Source organism: Medicago sativa, chromosome 5 (genome assembly GCF_051527215.1).
Source record: "Medicago sativa cultivar Bolivia chromosome 5, Bolivia_mono, whole genome shotgun sequence".
Classification (NCBI taxonomy): domain Eukaryota; kingdom Viridiplantae; phylum Streptophyta; class Magnoliopsida; order Fabales; family Fabaceae; genus Medicago; species Medicago sativa.
The window spans coordinates 71,371,005-71,390,734 of record NC_140753.1 but is presented as its reverse complement, the minus strand read 5'-3'; the positions used below and the strand labels follow the sequence as shown (position 1 = coordinate 71,390,734).

The window sequence follows — 19,730 nt, the reverse complement described above, 5'->3', positions numbered from 1 at the left end:
GAGACCATAATCTTTAGCTTATTCATATTAGAAAATCGTTCATCACATACTCGATAAACACTAACATTTTTATTCTCCCTTCTTATTTATCAATAGTTCATTCCACATGCCTCCCCTAGCATTGATGAAGTAGTTTTGCATCAAAAACAAGATAAGTATTTGTATCGTCTCCACAGGGATTAGTGCGACATCACGGATATTTCAACATCAAATATCATTCTAAGTAAAAAGGGTGATTGTTTGTTTGAATTTACAACTATGTTAACTAAATGCAAAAAGTAAAAGATGAGATTAATAAGGATTGAAACTTGTTAGGAGTAGCGTTCCTTAACCAAGCGTCACACGTAAACTAATGATCCATACGAATTCTAGCTTTATAAACAACATTATCACAATCAATTCTAAACTATCCTTCGTGTCCAAAGCGATATAATTAATTCTAAGGTATCGTTTAAACATTCGTGTCCAAATCCCTTAAACGATAACAAAGTCGATCGAATAACCTAATCGACCGTGTCCAGCCTGATTAAGTATCCGAAAGCATTTAACTCTTGATTATGGTGATTATCACAAGATTAACAAACTTGTCAAGAATGATATAACCTAAGATATATTGCTACTCTAGCTCTAGATTCAAGAGTTTGTGTCCAAATCATCTTGAATCTCATTGAAAGCATTAACACAAGAATAACAACAATATTGAATATAAATTGCTAGAATCATATTTTGCAAGATCAAAAGATTACATGTTAGCAAGAATCAAGTACCTCTCATCCCAACAAAGAGTGTTTAGCTACACATCATCATGGAAGCCTTGCAAGGATGGATTGAAAAGGAAGGAACCATTACACTTGTGATGTCTCAACAAAGGAATAAGGATCCAACTTCCAAAATCACTCTCACTTCATATGATCTACCCTATTTTCTCTCTAAGATATTACAATGAAAACTAAGAGAAAAGCTATGAAAAACTAACTAAGTTCTAAGACTATCCAATAATTTCCCCTAATGAACTACTAATATATATAATAAAGCAAGCCCCAAAATATCTAAAAATAATATCTAACATAATATCTAATAATATCTTACATAAATATCTTACATAAATATCTTACATAAATAGCAAGTGGGCCACTTGAGTGAGGCTAAACTTCTATTTTAAAGGGCTGAGTTTTTTACACCTACGCTAATAGCGAAATATACGCTATTAGCGTGGTTGGTCGGCCTAAATGGTGGCCAATGAGATTCTGCCACGTTGCTCCTTTTGCCCTGCTTCGCCCAAATCACGCTAATAGCGTGATTTTCTGGAGCTTTTACGCTAATAGCGTAATATACGCGAATAGCGTATTTCTTCAAACCCAGCTTCTGCTTCGCTCCAGGTACGCTAATGGCGTACCTCTCTGGACCAATTTCGCTAATAGCGTGGAACACGCTAATAGCGAATTCTTCAAAACCAGCTTTTGCTAATTTGCACTTTTTCATGATTTTTGGTCTTTGCTCAGTGTCTTGGGGTAAATTTCTGCATAAAAGGATAGAGTAAGATATATAAAGCGTAATAAGGCATTTAACGCTAATTTCTCGGCTTTTCCTTCAATAACTTGCAAAACAAGTAACAAAAAGTGCTTAAAATATAACACGAAATTAACACTTTTTAGCACTTATCAAACTCTCCCCAACTTAACTCTTTGTTTGTCCTCAAACAAAAGATCAAACAAGTAAATGACAAGACACAAGTACAAAAGGTTTTGAAAACTTTCTCAGACGAATGATTTAAAAGTGAATGCGCGGGCAAGTCTAAGTTTCCAACTAATCTAAAATTCTACTACCAACATGAGATGAGTCCTAAGTACAAAGTTCGTATCAAATATTTCAAGACAATAATATAATTATTCACGAACCACACCTAACACACTTCTTTGAAAGTAGATAAACAATTGAAAACATAAAAATGAGGGTTATGAACACACATCCGGCAATCAAGTTAACATTCCAATCAAGTTATGTGTCCATCCAAATATCATTTCAAAAGGCATGAAAACATGGATCAAAAGGTCTTTGAGGGTTATAACTTGGCTTGGCTACAAAAGAAATGTCATTTGTGGGGCAATTGAAATCAAAAAGCCTATCAAAGAGAAACATTTCTTGTATCAACCATTAAAATCCACAATCTTTCCTACCAATCATCACAAACCCTTGGTGCTTAAACATGACAAACTTTGATCTTGACAACTTATTTTCTTTTTGGATTTTTCTTTCTTTTTCTCTTTTTCTTTTTCTTTTCATGTACACATTGTTTTTCTTTTCTTTTTATATTTACAACAACATATTGTCTTGATCAAAGATAAAATTACACCATTATACTTGACAAAAGATTTACATCTACCTTCTCTCCCCAACTTGAATCAAAATACACCCTATTTGAATGTTCCCTTACTCTAAGGCAAAAGAGACAAATAAACATTGAAGGTTTAGGGTTCAATAATTAAAAACATATCAGAGTCTTAAAGTGTGTCAAAAATGAACTGGATATTGAAAAGTTTTAAAGGCAAATTCATCAAGCATTGTGCTTATGAATTGACAGTTCGTAATTGAGGACTCCGATTCATTTGGCTCAAGTGGGTTAGCAAATACTCGCTCTTCTCACAAAGTAGGCTATTTGTGGTCAAGTATGTTTCACTCATTAACAAAAAATGTGCCTTGATCACTTCCATGCCTTCACACAATTCAAAACAATTATTGGATTTAAAATAACACAATCGAGTTAAACAATGAATCCGGTCTCCTTGCATATGTACAAACACTTGAGGTTTCCTCACTTTTAGGCTAGAACTAAGTGGTTCACAAACAAACACATTATTGCGAAGAACTAAATGACATGAAATTTACACAAAGTACCCGTTCCATATTCGAGTAAAAACCTAGAAAAACTGGAAACTTGTACCTTGGCTTTGCGCTTTTGATCACAACTATGAATCATTACCAATCATCTGAGATTTGAAATTAAGCAAGAGTGATACAAAAGACTTCCACAATAATATGAAGTACTAAATTAACCAAAAGTGCTAACACATTATTTTAACAGTAAGAGAACTTACCAAGTTGGGTTGCCTCCCAACAAGCGCTTGTTTAACGTCGTTAGCTCGACGCCTTTTTCGTTAGGGTGGCCAAAATGAGACGGACAATACATCATCCTTTGTATTCCTTCTTTTCGGGAGGAATTCCATGAACTTAAGATACAGATGATGTGGAGTCCATGTCCTCCTTAACTTTGATTTGAACAAGGCGAAAATTTCATCAATGACCCGGTCAATTTCAGCCTTGCTCACTTTCTTCCTCTTTTGTTCAAATGTTTCTTCCTTGCTAAGTAACCGTTCCTTACTCTCTACCACCTCTATCACTTCTCCGCTATCAACAGTTTTGTCCTCTTTAGTAAATGACCTTTCTTGAGGAAGTTCGATTTCATGTGGTGGACCACATTCCTCTACTATTGCATCTTCCTCAAGTTCAACAACACCTTCTCCAACAATCTCTCCGTCATGAGTGGATTGAATGTTGACTTGATTATCCATGATTTTAGCTTGAATCATCTCCAACTGAATTGATAAATTCCTCAATCTTTGGTTGGTATTTTGCATGTTTATCATGGATTGTTGCATGAAGATATTCAAAGTATTTTCCACATTGGTCATTCGTTCATCTTCAAAAGGATATTGCTGATGCTGTTGATATGGTTCATACTCGGGTGGAGTGTAGAAGTTGTTATAACCATGATCAGCCATGATTTTGTCTAGGTGATGATCTGAAATGGAAACAACTAACAAGAAACTTTTCTTTGTTTATCAAAGAGGGGTTAGTGGTAACAACTATTAAGTAAAGAAAAATATTTACGGAATATGTACGAATACTTAAAACAATAAATCAATCGTTCTATCTATGATATCTAAACACCATTCCCCGGCGACGGCGCCATTTTGATGAAGTAGTTTTGCATCAAAAACAAGATAAGTATTTGTATCGTCTCCACAGGGATTAGTGCGACATCACGGATATTTCAACATCAAATATCATTCTAAGTAAAAAGGGTGATTGTTTGTTTGAATTTACAACTATGTTAACTAAATGCAAAAAGTAAAAGATGAGATTAATAAGGATTGAAACTTGTTAGGAGTAGCGTTCCTTAACCAAGCGTCACACGTAAACTAATGATCCATACGAATTCTAGCTTTATAAACAACATTATCACAATCAATTCTAAACTATCCTTCGTGTCCAAAGCGATATAATTAATTCTAAGGTATCGTTTAAACATTCGTGTCCAAATCCCTTAAACGATAACAAAGTCGATCGAATAACCTAATCGACCGTGTCCAGCCTGATTAAGTATCCGAAAGCATTTAACTCTTGATTATGGTGATTATCACAAGATTAACAAACTTGTCAAGAATGATATAACCTAAGATATATTGCTACTCTAGCTCTAGATTCAAGAGTTTGTGTCCAAATCATCTTGAATCTCATTGAAAGCATTAACACAAGAATAACAACAATATTGAATATAAATTGCTAGAATCATATTTTGCAAGATCAAAAGATTACATGTTAGCAAGAATCAAGTACCTCTCATCCCAACAAAGAGTGTTTAGCTACACATCATCATGGAAGCCTTGCAAGGATGGATTGAAAAGGAAGGAACCATTACACTTGTGATGTCTCAACAAAGGAATAAGGATCCAACTTCCAAAATCACTCTCACTTCATATGATCTACCCTATTTTCTCTCTAAGATATTACAATGAAAACTAAGAGAAAAGCTATGAAAAACTAACTAAGTTCTAAGACTATCCAATAATTTCCCCTAATGAACTACTAATATATATAATAAAGCAAGCCCCAAAATATCTAAAAATAATATCTAACATAATATCTAATAATATCTTACATAAATATCTTACATAAATATCTTACATAAATAGCAAGTGGGCCACTTGAGTGAGGCTAAACTTCTATTTTAAAGGGCTGAGTTTTTTACACCTACGCTAATAGCGAAATATACGCTATTAGCGTGGTTGGTCGGCCTAAATGGTGGCCAATGAGATTCTGCCACGTTGCTCCTTTTGCCCTGCTTCGCCCAAATCACGCTAATAGCGTGATTTTCTGGAGCTTTTACGCTAATAGCGTAATATACGCGAATAGCGTATTTCTTCAAACCCAGCTTCTGCTTCGCTCCAGGTACGCTAATGGCGTACCTCTCTGGACCAATTTCGCTAATAGCGTGGAACACGCTAATAGCGAATTCTTCAAAACCAGCTTTTGCTAATTTGCACTTTTTCATGATTTTTGGTCTTTGCTCAGTGTCTTGGGGTAAATTTCTGCATAAAAGGATAGAGTAAGATATATAAAGCGTAATAAGGCATTTAACGCTAATTTCTCGGCTTTTCCTTCAATAACTTGCAAAACAAGTAACAAAAAGTGCTTAAAATATAACACGAAATTAACACTTTTTAGCACTTATCAAGCATCAATATAAGATCATGATACTAAGATTATTCTATCCGTGAAATGTCCTAACATCTAAACCAAAGAGAGAGTCGGTCTAAGAGCAAGGTTACCAAATCAATGACTTTATGTCTCTAAAAATAAACAAATTTTACTAAAATATTACTATAATCTTTAAAAAGACTTCATCATAAAATCTCTCTTTAGTCTTCATAATAATTCGTTTGTGTTACTGTCGGGTAGGTTGGGACCAAATAGTGTGCCAAATATTTATCAAAAAGTTATCACCAATCTTCCAACAATTTTATTTATGTAACAATATTTAGAATGTCAAATGCTATGCTAAATATAGTTAATCGTATCGTAGAGATTTTTTTTTACTGCCCCTATGACCAAAAAAATTGATATGTATGCCCCTAGTTGAAAACTATTGATACAAATACCCTTGTTCTTTATTTAAGTTGGCGAGCATAACCATTTTTTCAACATCTTGCAGGCTTTTTTCTGAACTTCTGTGCTGCTTTACATTTTAGTTGGCGAACATTTTTTTTTTTGGTTTTTTCTTCACGTTCTTTATTTTGAATGGCGAACTAGCCATTTTAGTTTTTTTTTTTTTGCTCTTTATTTAAAATGGCGAGCATGCCATATTGAAGTAATGAATGGGATTAATGGATGCTCATTGATTTGTACTTGTACATGTGTTCTTATATATAACTTCCAATACCAGTTGCACGTAACTAATTAAAAAACTAATTGAAAGAAGTTGCCTTCGTGATTCCCACAATATTACTGTCTTTATCTAATTGAAAGAGCATGTTCGCCATGTCAAAAGTAGAACAAAACAAAAAAATAAAAAATAAAAAATGGCATGTTCGCCATGTCAAACAAAGAACAGGAAAAAAATATATAAAAAATGGCATGTTCAGCTAAAGCCTGCAAGCTTGCAGAGAGTGTGGAAAAAAAGAATTTTTTTTACTGCCCTTATGACCAAAAAAATTGATATATCTGTCCCTAGTTGAAAATTATTGTTGTAAATGCCCTTGTTCTTCTTTTCATTTGGCGAACATGCATTTTTTTCAAACATCTTCTGCATGGTCTGAGTGAGCTCTACATTTAATTTGGCGAGCAACATTATTTTAAGTTTTTTTTCATGTTTGTAAATTCAATTGGCGAGCAAGCTAATTTTTTATCCCTCCCTCCATATACAAAACGGCGAGCATGCCATTTTTGTACTTCATATAAAATGGCGAGCATGCCATTGCTGTATAAAAAGCAATTTTATATCTACAAAATACAAACATGGTAGGTAGCATTGAGAAAATTAAAAAAGTTACAGCAAGCAAGTAGCTAGGGCTGTTCACATTACACACGTTGCAGTGGTTGGTTTGACAAAATATGTTCATGGCACCAAATATGTTAATATAACAATGGCATGCTCGCCATTTAAAAGATAGAACACAAAAAAAAAAAATTAAAAGAAAAAATCATGCTCGCCATTTGAAATAAAGAACAAGAAAAAAAAACTTAAAAAATTCCTACTCGCCAACTTAAATTCAGAACGCACAGAGTTGTACACAGAAAAGTTGAAAAAATGACATGTTCGCCAAATGAAAAGAAGAACAAGGGCATTTACAACAATAATTTTCAACTAGGGGCAAATATATCAATTTTTTTGGTCATAGGGGCAGTAAAAAAAATTTCGTGGAAAAAATGGGTATGCTTGCCAAGTGAAATGGAGAATAGGGGCATTTGTATCAATAGTTTTCAACTAGGGGCAGACATATCAATTTTTTTGGTGATAGGGGCAGAAAAAAAAATTCTCTCGTATCGTATGATATTAAACATTCATTATTGAGTAAAAAAAGTTATCATCATTACGTAGAAAGAGTCTTGGTGATTTTCGTAGTGCTGCAGCATAGTGGGAACCCTAGCTCACGTTAAAGGTAGTGATAATTAAGAGGTAGAGCCATGCTTTGGGGCCCTTACTGATTGATAGATATTTCCTAGAAATTGATCTTTATGCACCGATTCCTCTTTAAATCAGGTTCGATTTAATAAGAAAAAAAATGTCACATGAGGGTACTTTATTTTAACTTTTGTGTCAAATTAATAAATGATTTATTTTCTTGTCAGATAAGTTTATTTATATTTAAATAAAAACAGTTACAGGGATATATCCACCAAAATATACAACATTGTGCATAATATTCACCAAATTATAAATCACCTTGAGCATAATATTGATGTTGAGTGGTGTCACATTCTTTGTATGAAAAATTGAAAATATATACCAGAAATGGATGGAAAATGATGTCGGCCTAATGGTGTATATATATTTAAAAACACAAAGTAGTGACTTAACAAGGAAAGAAAGAAAATTAATTTTACACAAAAATTAAGAAAAATGGCCCATATGCAATCATATTTGAGACATATTTTTAGTCAGTCATGATAGTTTAGTCATTTTCGTTGGACTCAACTTCATTAACGATGGACTAATTAATTTTATTAACTGAAAATGAGTTTACTATCTTGAACTTAAATATGATGGGTCATTAAAATATTCAAACTTATATTTAGAAAAATTCTGGTCATGCATGAGGGACAGATAATAGATGTCGTTAGGGGTGTTCAAAACCGAACCAACCCAATAGAAAAACCGCAAACCAAACCAATCCAAACCGAAACCGCAAAAAACCGCACTTGGTTCGGATGAATTCGGATGACTTTTGCACTGAACCGCGTGGTTCGATTCGGTTTGCGGTTTGCATCTCAGCAACCGAACCAAACCAAACCAAACCGCAAGAATAATGAATATTACTTAAATATGTACTAGCCCAATTACATAGCTCAAGAATAATCTCTTTTGATTCGATTTTTCCATCGTTGCACCATCAGGTTTGATTATAATTCCTTTCCATCTCTTTCAATTCATTTCCAGTGATGAATTTGTTTTCTTTACTTCCCAATAATTTGTTTCATGCTTATGTTTTTTCTTAATTTTACCTATTTTGATATAAGTTTTACCTAATATTTTATCATATAAACATCAAAATAAAATGTCCTATGTTTATTTTGTAACAAGTTGGCAATATTAGAGTTAATGTAATATTTTTTTATCTCGCGATAAACCGCACAAACCGAACCAATCCAAACCGCATTGGTTTGGTTTGGTTTGGTTTGGATGACTTTTAAAAAATCAACCGAACCAAACCAAACCGCATGCTTTTTTATCTCGCGGTTTGGATGACTTTTTTGCTCAAAACCGAACCAAACCGCACCGCGAACACCCCTAGATGTCGTCAGTATTGTAAAATTTGAATGGATCCACCAAAATTAGGCAGGACCATTGATTATGAAATAGCCTTTAAAAACCACGACAGGGTGATGATATATATATATATATATATATATATATATATATATATATATATATATATATATATATATATATGGGTTATGATAGAAGACACCTTTTATGAAGGTGTCTTTTAGCAAAGTTATAACTAAAAAGTGAAAATCACACCTTAAGGTGTGACTTGTTAAAAGACACCACCAAAGGGTGGCTTGTAGCAAAACCCTATATATATATATATATATATATATATATATATATATATATATATATATATATATATTATGCCACCCTTTTATACAAGTAAGTCATGAATATTCTGATTTGGACATTTGTTTGACCTGAAACTTTAGCATTTTAATTTTAATCACTATTTTTCAATATGCTATTTTAAATTTTTATGTAGTATGTTGCATGAAATGTGTTGATAAATTTGTTTTATATATGTTTTTAATATAAATAAAAATAACTGAAAAACGTTTTAATGAGATGGTAAAAAATCTCTTCTACCTTGATCAGATATCTTTAGTTTGAATACAATCAGGAGAGTGCAACAATGTTAAATCTATTGATGAGAGTATTTTTTGAAAGATTAGTCTCTAAATTTGCTCGCAGAGGATACAAAGTTCACATAAAATAGCATAAACAAAAATAAATAAACGGTCAATTTGATCCCTAAACTAGCATTCTTTTATCAAGTTAATCCCTAAACTATTAAAATCAACTAAAATATCCTAAAGATATGAAAAATACATCAATTTAGTCTTTAAACTACTGTATCATGAATGAGGGACTAAATAGTTATTTTATTAATAAAGGGCTAAATAGTTAGATGAGAGAATAACTTATGAATCTTTTATTTGATTTTAATGTTTTTTTTTAAGAAATTGATTTTAATAGTTTAGAGACTAAATTTGCGAAATGTTGACAGTTTGCGAACTAAATAGTCTATTTATTCAAGTAAAAATAGTAGATGTATGACATTTTTTTTGGACAAAATGATAACAATCTCCCAAAATTGGATATATGATCAAACAAATAAGTTTCTGATTTAAGCAATAAATTAAAGACAATGAAATTTCGAGTGTTCATTAATAATCACAATAAAACCATTGAAAGATTGCTTTGGAACAAGAAAAGTGTTTATTTTAAAAAAATAAAAATAAAAATTAAAAAAATCCGCAGCCGGGAATCGAACCCGGAATTCAATTATCGAATTATCCAAGATGAGCTACTGCGGAAGACTTGTCATTCAACGCAAAATAAACTATAATATACATAGAGACCACTGTTATCTTTTATTCTTTGTGTCTATTCGTGGTACTTTTTCATAAAAGTATCTAAACAATTTTGGACTATTTTAGAGTCTATTTAATATGCATTAACAATATAAATTCGTGGTACTTTTTCATAAAAGTATCTAAACAGTATTTTTGGACTATTTTAGAGTCTATTCAATATGCATTAACAATATAAAAGAATTGTCATGTAAATACAATTAAAATGGTAAAATAGAACAAGGATATTTAATTTCTTAGGGTGGACTCGTACTCACAATTGTCCACTTCTTAATATTTCGTGTGTGCGCCTTTAACAGCCACAAAAAATGAAGCTTAATCTTATCAAGAAAGTGATAAAAAAGACAATTCTTTTGATTTTCTTTTGGAGAAGATACGAGAGTTCCTCTCCTTCCAAATGACCCAACGACAAGTCAACCAGATCACATGAAAACATTGACTAATATCCCTCATGAACAAATGAGAACCACCAAATTGCATTGTGTGCATGGAGACATCTCCCAGAAGAACAGAAGAAATCACCAACCAATATAAAACACAAGTCCAAATGCTTCTAAATAAATCATATTCTGATAACAAATGATTTATATATTCCTCTTTTTCGCCCATCAGAAAACAAAAAAGAGCCCGAAAGAACAACCCCACGACGAGGCTAATTGTCTTTGATCGGAATCCTCTTATTCAAAGTTCTCCATGCAAGAAGAAATACTTTAAGAGATACTGTTTTGTTCCAAACTAACTCTACAGCGGGGTACAGTCCAGCTGCTCATTTTGTCTCAGAACATGGTAAACTTCTTTTTTTAACTGAATGTCCTTCATGTTGATAATATTTCCAAATACATTTATCTGCCATATTATCATGCGATAAAAAAAAAAAACAATAAAGAACAAGACTCCATAACCTTCTCCTCTTCCCAAACAAATATATCATTATTTGTTTTTTGTCTGCATAAAAGTATATTTTTCTTTTCCGTATGCAAAATTTAACTATATTAGAATTGATCTCTATAATATATAAATATTTGATTTTAGTTCCTCTGATGTTAGAGAGATAAAAGACTAAAATAAATATTACAAGATATAACAAGGACATATTTTATATGAACAAATTTTGTAGGCACTAAAATAAAACTAAAGGACCAAAAGTATAATAAGATATTTTGTATTGGAAAATTAAGAAATTATTATTGATTAAATTGACAATAATGATAATTTTTTAACCGTCTTTGAGGGATTTGAATTTCGTTCCTTAAAATTATAAGACTAAGCTCTTACCACTAAATTAACACATCAAATAGGCTTAAATGGTCTGGACATGTAGAGAGAAAACATGTAGATGACGTCGTAAGAAGAGTAGATTAGATGGAGGAGAGTTGGGTCAAAAGAGGTAGAGGAAGACCTAAGAGAACTATAAAAGAAACTATTGTAAAAGATTTAGAGGTCAATAAGTTGAATCCAAATATGGTTTATGATATAATACTTTAGTGTAATTTGATCATGTGAATATTAATTGGTTTGTAGGAACAATACATTGTATTATATAGGGACAAAGTTCAAAACTTGAACACCCCACTTATACACTTTAAAAAGTGAATTCAATGCACTAGATTAGTTAAAAAAAAAAAAAAAAGTTCATCTAAACCAAAATTAAATTATATAAGATGAAATTCCTTTACTTATTTTTTACCAAAAACTCAAAAGTAATAAAAATTAAATGAATGACATCACAATTTTACTTCTAGTGAAAGAAAATCAATATCCTCCCACATAACTCAAACCAAAAGGCCATTTATATCAAAATATAAAAATTAGTTTCCGTAGCCATCCATTGTGCTACTACGGAACTGTTGTAATTAATGGTTCAAATTATTTTATTTATTCTGAGAACTGAAATCACACCGTATGGAATTTAATTACAAAATCAGCAAAGAGTTTAATATTTTATTTATTTATTCTTGCTGATTTTTTGTTGATCAAGATTTGCAAGAAAGAGATGATTCAACATTTTTCAATGTTCTGTTGTGCACTTTCTCCATCAGTTAGCACAATAATCTAATTTAACAATTCGATCATTGAAGTGGAAGTAACTAGTAAGTAGTATAGTGAATTAGTGATGTTAATATTATAAGTGGCGAGCAAGTGAGTGACGTGTGGAAGTAGAAGAGAGTAGAAATATGGTGTTTTAATCCCACATTGCTAGTAAAGATACATAACATATGGCGAGCATTGCTTCTTTTTTTTTTTTTTTAAATTTTTTTTTCCTTAAAGAACATGACATTACATAGAAAAGCCTGCGCACTTTAAATAAATTTTTTTTTAAATTTTTTCAATGATCGCCAAATCAAAATAAGAACATGAAAAAAACTTTAAAAAAATCATGCTCGCCATCTTGTTTGAAGAACTGGCCGAATGTTCAGAGAAAAGTCTGCGCAGCTATGCTCGCCAATTCAACTGAAGAACAAGGGCATTTTGATCAATTGTTTTCAAGTAGGGGCAGACATATCATTTTTTTTGGTGATAGGGGCAGAAAAAAAATTCTTAGATTGTTTGGTTAAACAACTTAATTAAACGCTTGTCATATAAGTTTTTATTAATAAATTATTGGATTTATTTTGTATACACCGATAGTGTAAAACTTATATAAGTGTAGTGGAAAAACTTTAATATTGGATGTATAAATATTTTTGGCGACCTCATCCTTTAAGATAACTTTTGAGATGAGTTCTAAGCCTATTTAACGATTTGAACTATCTCATTTGTCTTGTCTAATGAGCAAAATATGCCTGTATTTTATGAGGGGAGAAATAGGCAAGATAACATCCTAAGGCTAATGACTACTCAACTAATTTCAATCAATTTCTTATATAGGGTAATTGTGGTAGAGTTCATAAAACTCTCTCTATCTTTGTTGTGGTTTTCACTTATTACTAATAAACAAGTTCAATGTTTATAATTTGTCAGAGAACCAATTGATAAGATCTGCAATCTAGTAACTTGTTTCTTGCCCAAGGCTTGTTTACATCAAACTCTTTGCTGAATCTGAAGTCTTGCTTCAATAAGACTATTAAGGTGATTTGATTACATTATTAATAATGCAGGCTTGGTTTCTTAGTTGGACGTTTTAACACATTGTTGATTATGATGCTCCTCCAAAATCATTGTTAGTGTATGTGTAGTGAGTGTATACAATGCTTTGGGTGCCTGTTCCAATTCATATTGATTGGAAGCAGACTTACATCCTTTTTTCCTTCTCGTTTTGAGCAGCAATAAATTAATGAGTTCACATTTTTCATCATTGTTGAAAGGGTCATACACTAAAATACTAACTAGTTGTTGAAAGGGAAATACAGAACGTTTTCATGTGCAGATTGTGTAAAACTGTTTGGACAGAACACAACTTTTTTGTTCCATTGTCCTATTTCTCATGAGAAAATCACCATTTCAAACTCGATTTTGCTATACCCCAAAGTCAAAGTAAGGAAAATGAACTACCAAATCACAATTAGCAAATAATAATAAAATTAAGCAAAAACAAACTCATATTTCAATCAATAAAAAACACTAATTTATTGAGGAACAAAAATGAAGAGAACAGAACATACCTAGTAACAACATGTGAAGAGACAAAGTATAAAGGATTTTGCACCAACAAAGTATACCTTATACTTGTGGTGTGATCCTTTTTGGTAAAATTGTTTTTGCATCTTAAAAAAAAGACTTTTAAGTAAAGTTTTTTTTTTCTAAATAGTTTTAACTAAGTTTTAATATACTGTCATCATCTGAGCGCTCTAATATTGGACATTACAAGTGTCTCGGAAATTAAAAGCATTAAAAAATCACTCACTTACGAAGAAGGCTTAGGTAGGCACAAATACAAATGAAAAATGTTGGGACATAGTAATGTCCAATCCTATCTCCTATATATATAATCTAACCTTCCCTCTTTTTTCATAACTCTTTGCCACTCACACTTACTTTACAACCAAAATTCAAATTCAAATCTAAAAACAATTCAGAAGAATGGGTGATTTACAGATTCAACCAGAATCCATGTTGATCCCTCACAAACAGAAACAATCCATGATTATTCCAACATCATCAATGCTTCACCATCACACTATTCACACTCACAACAACTCTGTCAAACGCCGTTCACCATCATCATCTTCTGCTGACCAACTATCATCCAAGAAGCATTCTTTCAACGGAAGCAATATCACCCATAATGGCTTCTCTGCCATTACACTTCCTTTCAATCTCCGTGGCAATGCTCTTCGCAGCTGTGTCTCTGACCCATGCACCTTGCCGAATCAATTTATGCCGGTTAAAGTGTTGTCGACTAGTTTGCCGCCTCTGCCTCCAATCAGGAGATGTATATCTGAAGTTATTGATCCTTCTGAGGTTAAAGAAGCAGTTTCTTGTTATTTGAACTCTGCTGAAAAAACCACCCCTGAATCTGATTCAATGGTATGTATTGAAACTTGTGTTTCTTGCTAAAAAAGTAATCTTTTTTTATATTTGGAATCATGGGTTTTCTTTGATTTTTGTAGAAGCTTAAAAGGATGAAGGATCGGTTAAAAGAAATGAAGAAAGTGTGGGATGAAGTTATGGAAGACGAGGAAGAAAAAGAAAAAGAACAAGAACAAGAGCCCTCTCCTGATGCCGAAGATGAAAAAGAACAAGAACAAGAACACTCTCTTTACTCTTTTGTTGCTGAAGATGAAAAAGTCATATCTCAGGTACATGTCTTGAATCTTTGACTGGTATATCAGAATATCTGCATAAATAATGTAGAAGAATGTAATAAGTATCTAGACTTTCCCTTATTAACATATATATATCTGAAGTAAAAAGGTTATTTGATCAACTGTGTGTTGTGCTTCCCTTCAGTGAACTTTTCCTTTGGCTTTTAATTTACCAATATGTGAGAAGCTTCATGTTAAAGGGTAAAAATGAAATTTTTTAAAACAGAACTTTATTGAAGATGACACATTTAATTATAGTTTCTGAAGTGTAGTGTAGCTACCTTTATTCCCACTTAGTTATGTAGGATCTGGGAGTTTGGCTTAGAATCATAATAAATGGTTGATGTGATCATAGTTGCACTTGTAATCATGGTTTTAAATTGCGATTGCAGTTGCACTTGTGGTCACACTGTGAACCTTTACATTGTGGGAAAATGCGGCTGATGTGACTAAAATTGTAGTTGTGATGCCCTTGTAGAAACCTAAAAATCCTCTAAAATGCGGCTGCAATTGTGTTTGCAATGTAGTTGTGGCGACAAGTTAAAACTATATTCATGACTTTCAAGATTAATTGTTGTTTCATGCTGAATGAGTTCATTTTTGTTTTTGTAGGATGAATTGGGAAATGATTATGAAGAAGCTGTTAGTGTAGAGTGGATTGATAAGTGTTTAAGCCTTACTTTCAAGTGTCCATGTGGCAAGGGATATGAGGTTCTAATATGTGCAAACAATTGTTACTACAAGTTGGTGTAGAAGAATCAGTATGTTTAATTGATTCCTTGGGGAGGATCACTTTTGTTTATATTCTGTTTTAGTTTGGAAAAATCTTGTCTGTTTTCATTTGTAGTAGCATTTGGTTGTCACTCAAACCAATCTATCAGTTTAATAATCTGCTCAAATAGTATCATTAATAGATTGTTTCATTGCCTTGTGAAATATGTATCACAGGTACGCTTTGGTACCTTGGTTCCTGCGAATTCTGAGAGAATTATGAGAGAACCGGGTCGCCAAAGTACCGCGAACCGGTTCGCTGAACCCGGTTCGCGGTTCCTAGGGCGCTAAGTGAATTATGTAACTATGGTCCCAAGGCTTAACATCAAGCAGAATGGAAGACTTGCCTAAGAAAAAAAAGAAAATGATGAGTTTCAAACAGTTCAAGCAAGAAAATAGATTTAGAAAGGTAGTCTTTATGAGTATGTCTTAAGTCTCCATAACTTTCAATCATGTAACAAAACATTTCCTACCACACCAAAAGAACAAGGCAAATTGAACAAGTAATTTTTTTACATTAAGACTAAAAAGAATGTTTACTTTCTTTCTTCTCGGCGGGCTTTTTAGACGCATCCTTTTCCTTTGCTTCCTTCTTATCCTCTTCTCTTTCATCATCAAAGAGGTTAATACAATTATAACAATGATGATGGCTTAAACATCACAATAACTAAGGGAGATAGAAATAACTTCAACTTCACAATCACCTTCACAATAACTTATACTTCACTGCAATTCTAGAATACAAATACTAACTTAGATAATACTGCATCTTTACTACAAATACTGCCTCTTCTGTTTCTCACTCAAAGTTTTACCTAATAGACCTTAAAATATGTCTCTCACTCAGAGATAATTCTACATTCACAAATTCTAGGTACCCTCCAACTGCCACAATTTGATTCATCCAGCTAGCGATCCACATCCACCTTATTCCTTTTCAACTTCATAGCCTTAAAATAGAGAGTAGTAGTTTTTTTGTGCAAATGCACACATTTTGTCTCTTCGACCTACGAGGCCAACTCTAAGATCCAATAATGTTTCTTGCGCCACAACACTAGCTTTGGGCACACTTTGTGTATGTAGTAGTCTTTCCTTGAAGATGCGATATACAACTATGGATTGAAATCTATGCTCCGGCGGTAACTGTTTTGGACCAAAACTGAAAATCAGGTGTTTTTTGAAGCTGATCATTAATTTGTTTGTGCTTGAGCAAAGTTAATATCAACAAGAATTTAGAACTTTGTATTCATGTATTTCACATCACTCAAGTGCTGATCAGCTGGTGCTAACTTTGGATGCATCCTATTTGTACATTTTGTGTATCTTAATTCATTTTGTTGTTTGCCGATTAGATTGTCGAGGTGAATTCACGAATGTCTTCACAACAGTCAAACGAATATTTGTTTTGTGAAATAAATATTTCTCCAGACATTTGTTTAACCTCAATAGCCAATAAGTATGGATTGTATTATGGATGAGTTATTGATGAGATGAGATGGGAAAGGAATGGAATTGTTGATATGAGGATTCATGTGAGAACTTTTCATCCTTATGATGGTGATGTTGTTAGAAACTTGAAAACTAACAAGATTGATGAATTATATGTGTAAACACTAACACCGAGTCCCACATCGGGGAGAATTGGTGAAACCGTGAGGGGAAGTGGTTATAAATTGAAAGTATATGTTACCGAATGATATACTTGGATGGAGTTATTGTAAATTTTACTGTCCCAATGACTTTACTCAATAGTCCTACATTCAATAGTCCTACATGCATGCAATGTAGAATTTGTGTTGTATGTGGATATTGATGTGTTGAGTCACGACATTGTTTGTGATGGTATAAATTGAGTCTAAAATTTTTTTACCAAAACTTTTTTGCTTTGGGTTTTGGGTTTTCTGATTTCAAGTTTTGATACTTTCTGCTTCTATTTCTTTTTACGTAAGATATATTTTTAATAACCAAATAATAATTAATAGTTTTGAAGTTAATTTAGGTATATTGAAAATAGACTATACAAAAATAATTATGTATCCCAATTATTAGTATAATTTTTCATTGCAATTTTATACACCCTCCGGTCACTATTATAAACAAAAAACTACATTTTAGATTCATTCATTAAATGATGTATGAACCACATACATCATTTAATGAATGAATCTAAAATGTAGTTTTTTGCTTATAATAGTGACCGGAGGGTGTATAACAGAGGACACACAAACAATGAGATCAAGTTTAGATGCAATCCAAAAATCGATACAGTCTTGATATCAGTGAATTCGAGGTCAATCGATCAAGATCAGATGGTTTAGATTTCAACCTCTAAATTTAGATCTGAATCGCTCGATCTTGATTGGATGGATCAAAGGTGTTGACTGAACATGACCGCATCCAATCTTGAGTGTGTTGGAAATTTAGGTCTTAATAATAAAAACAGATTTCATAAAGCATGTTCAAATTCAGAATGAATAGCGGAAGCAAACAAAACATTGAACATGATTATGATCGGATCTACGACATGTTTGATTTATCAAGAATATTAAGAATTAGGTATTAGGAATACCTGGATGAAGCTTTGATGACATCCCTCTCAACAACAACGAGGAGAAACGATCTGAAATACACAACATATGTTAGCGGCGGCTGATTTGGTTCTTCCTCAACTAGTACCTTTATGCCTCAAGTTCTCTTCAGATGGGGAGAAGAGAGAGTTTGCCGTGTACGGTATATTGGGGACCATAGCCTCTTTTATATTGGATGGCATTAGGGTTTCCCATTATTCCGTTAATGGGTCATCCAGACATCCACTCATTGAGTCCATATCAACTAATTAAATATTTAATTAATTATCTAATTAGAAATCTAATAGCCTTATTACTTAATTTGATCACTAATCAATTAAGGCTCACAATTGATAAATAGCTAATATAATTATTATTACGATATTTGCCCACATAATGATATTGGAATATTATTAAATAATAAAATATTCCAACAGAGTGCGCCTATTCCAATTCCCAAACAATGATTGATGAAAAGAAGTCGCACTTTTGACGATGTAGTTGAGATATCAAAACAAAGGATATGTTCATGTCACACTTTTTGAAGCCGTTGGATATTGTTGTTATTTTTGTGTTGGTGTTGCCTGTCAGGTAATGTTTTAGCGTTGTCCTATTTATAGCTTTTATTCGTTTTATTGTTTGTGTTGGTTGTGATCGTTGTTGTCAGCTATGCCTGCTATTTTTATTGTTATCACTCCAGTTCTCAAGGGAAAGAGACTCTAGTAATCTGGAGTTCGCCTTTGAGTGAAGTAAAGTTTGACAAAAAATTGTTCCTCTAATGAATCGAACTTAGTTCTTCTGAACAATTCGTCCTTAGTGAAACTCATTCACCACTTGAACCTAATTGTTTTGTTTATGCCTGCTAATTTTTTGTTGATTAGGTTCCGTAAGAAAGAGATGATCTTACGACCACTAAACTAATCTGATACATAAAATTATTTGACCGCGTAAATGCAACAATACCCTAAAAATTCAGGTTCAGCAATCTTCAATACTTTAAATATATACTTTGATGATGCAACTCTATCATCAAGAATGTTGAGTACACTTTCACGATCATTGAGATTAGTCATAACCAAATAAACAATATCTTTTGCTTAGACATAAAGTTCAAAGTATAGAGGCTTTAGTACAATTTGATCATAACTTATGTGAATTGTCAAGTCTTATACGTTATGGGAAAGCAACTATATAAAGAGGTTAGACAAAAATATTTGAAAGATAAGGAAGCTAAAGTGGAACTGCTAATGCAAAATTGTTGTATCAATGATGATTTTGATCATGACCAGACATAAATGTTAAATACAGACACCGCTGTCAATCGTGCTAATCGATACTGGAAGGAAGCCAGAGTCGTTAAACGCTAGGGTTGTCGCTGCAGTGCCACATCAAGTTCATGATTGGAGTGTATTCTTCCGGTTGAACCGACAAAATATAGAAATTTGGAAGAAAAAACAAATTAACAGTATAAAATTAAGGACTTAAAGATTACTAATTA

The 19,730-nt window shown here is 32.6% G+C and overlaps 2 protein-coding genes across 2 annotated transcripts; one reads left to right on the top strand and one right to left on the bottom strand.

The window, feature by feature from the left end:
* Nucleotides 1-724: 724 nt before the first annotated feature.
* On the bottom strand, nucleotides 725-4,847 carry LOC146924626 (uncharacterized). The gene is made up of 2 exons (XM_085709568.1): nucleotides 3,096-4,847; nucleotides 725-1,519 (listed from the first exon to the last, which is right to left on the bottom strand). The coding sequence occupies exon 1, from the start codon at nucleotides 3,777-3,779 to the stop codon at nucleotides 3,156-3,158; it is 624 nt and encodes a 207-aa protein (XP_085565694.1). The 5' UTR covers nucleotides 3,780-4,847; the 3' UTR covers nucleotides 725-1,519; nucleotides 3,096-3,155.
* A 9,232-nt stretch (nucleotides 4,848-14,079) lies between these two features.
* LOC146924625 (uncharacterized) lies at nucleotides 14,080-15,669 on the top strand. The gene is made up of 3 exons (XM_085710952.1): nucleotides 14,080-14,616; nucleotides 14,700-14,888; nucleotides 15,507-15,669. The coding sequence occupies exons 1-3, from the start codon at nucleotides 14,170-14,172 to the stop codon at nucleotides 15,645-15,647; spliced, it is 777 nt and encodes a 258-aa protein (XP_085567078.1). The 5' UTR covers nucleotides 14,080-14,169; the 3' UTR covers nucleotides 15,648-15,669.
* The last annotated feature ends 4,061 nt before the right edge of the window (nucleotides 15,670-19,730 follow it).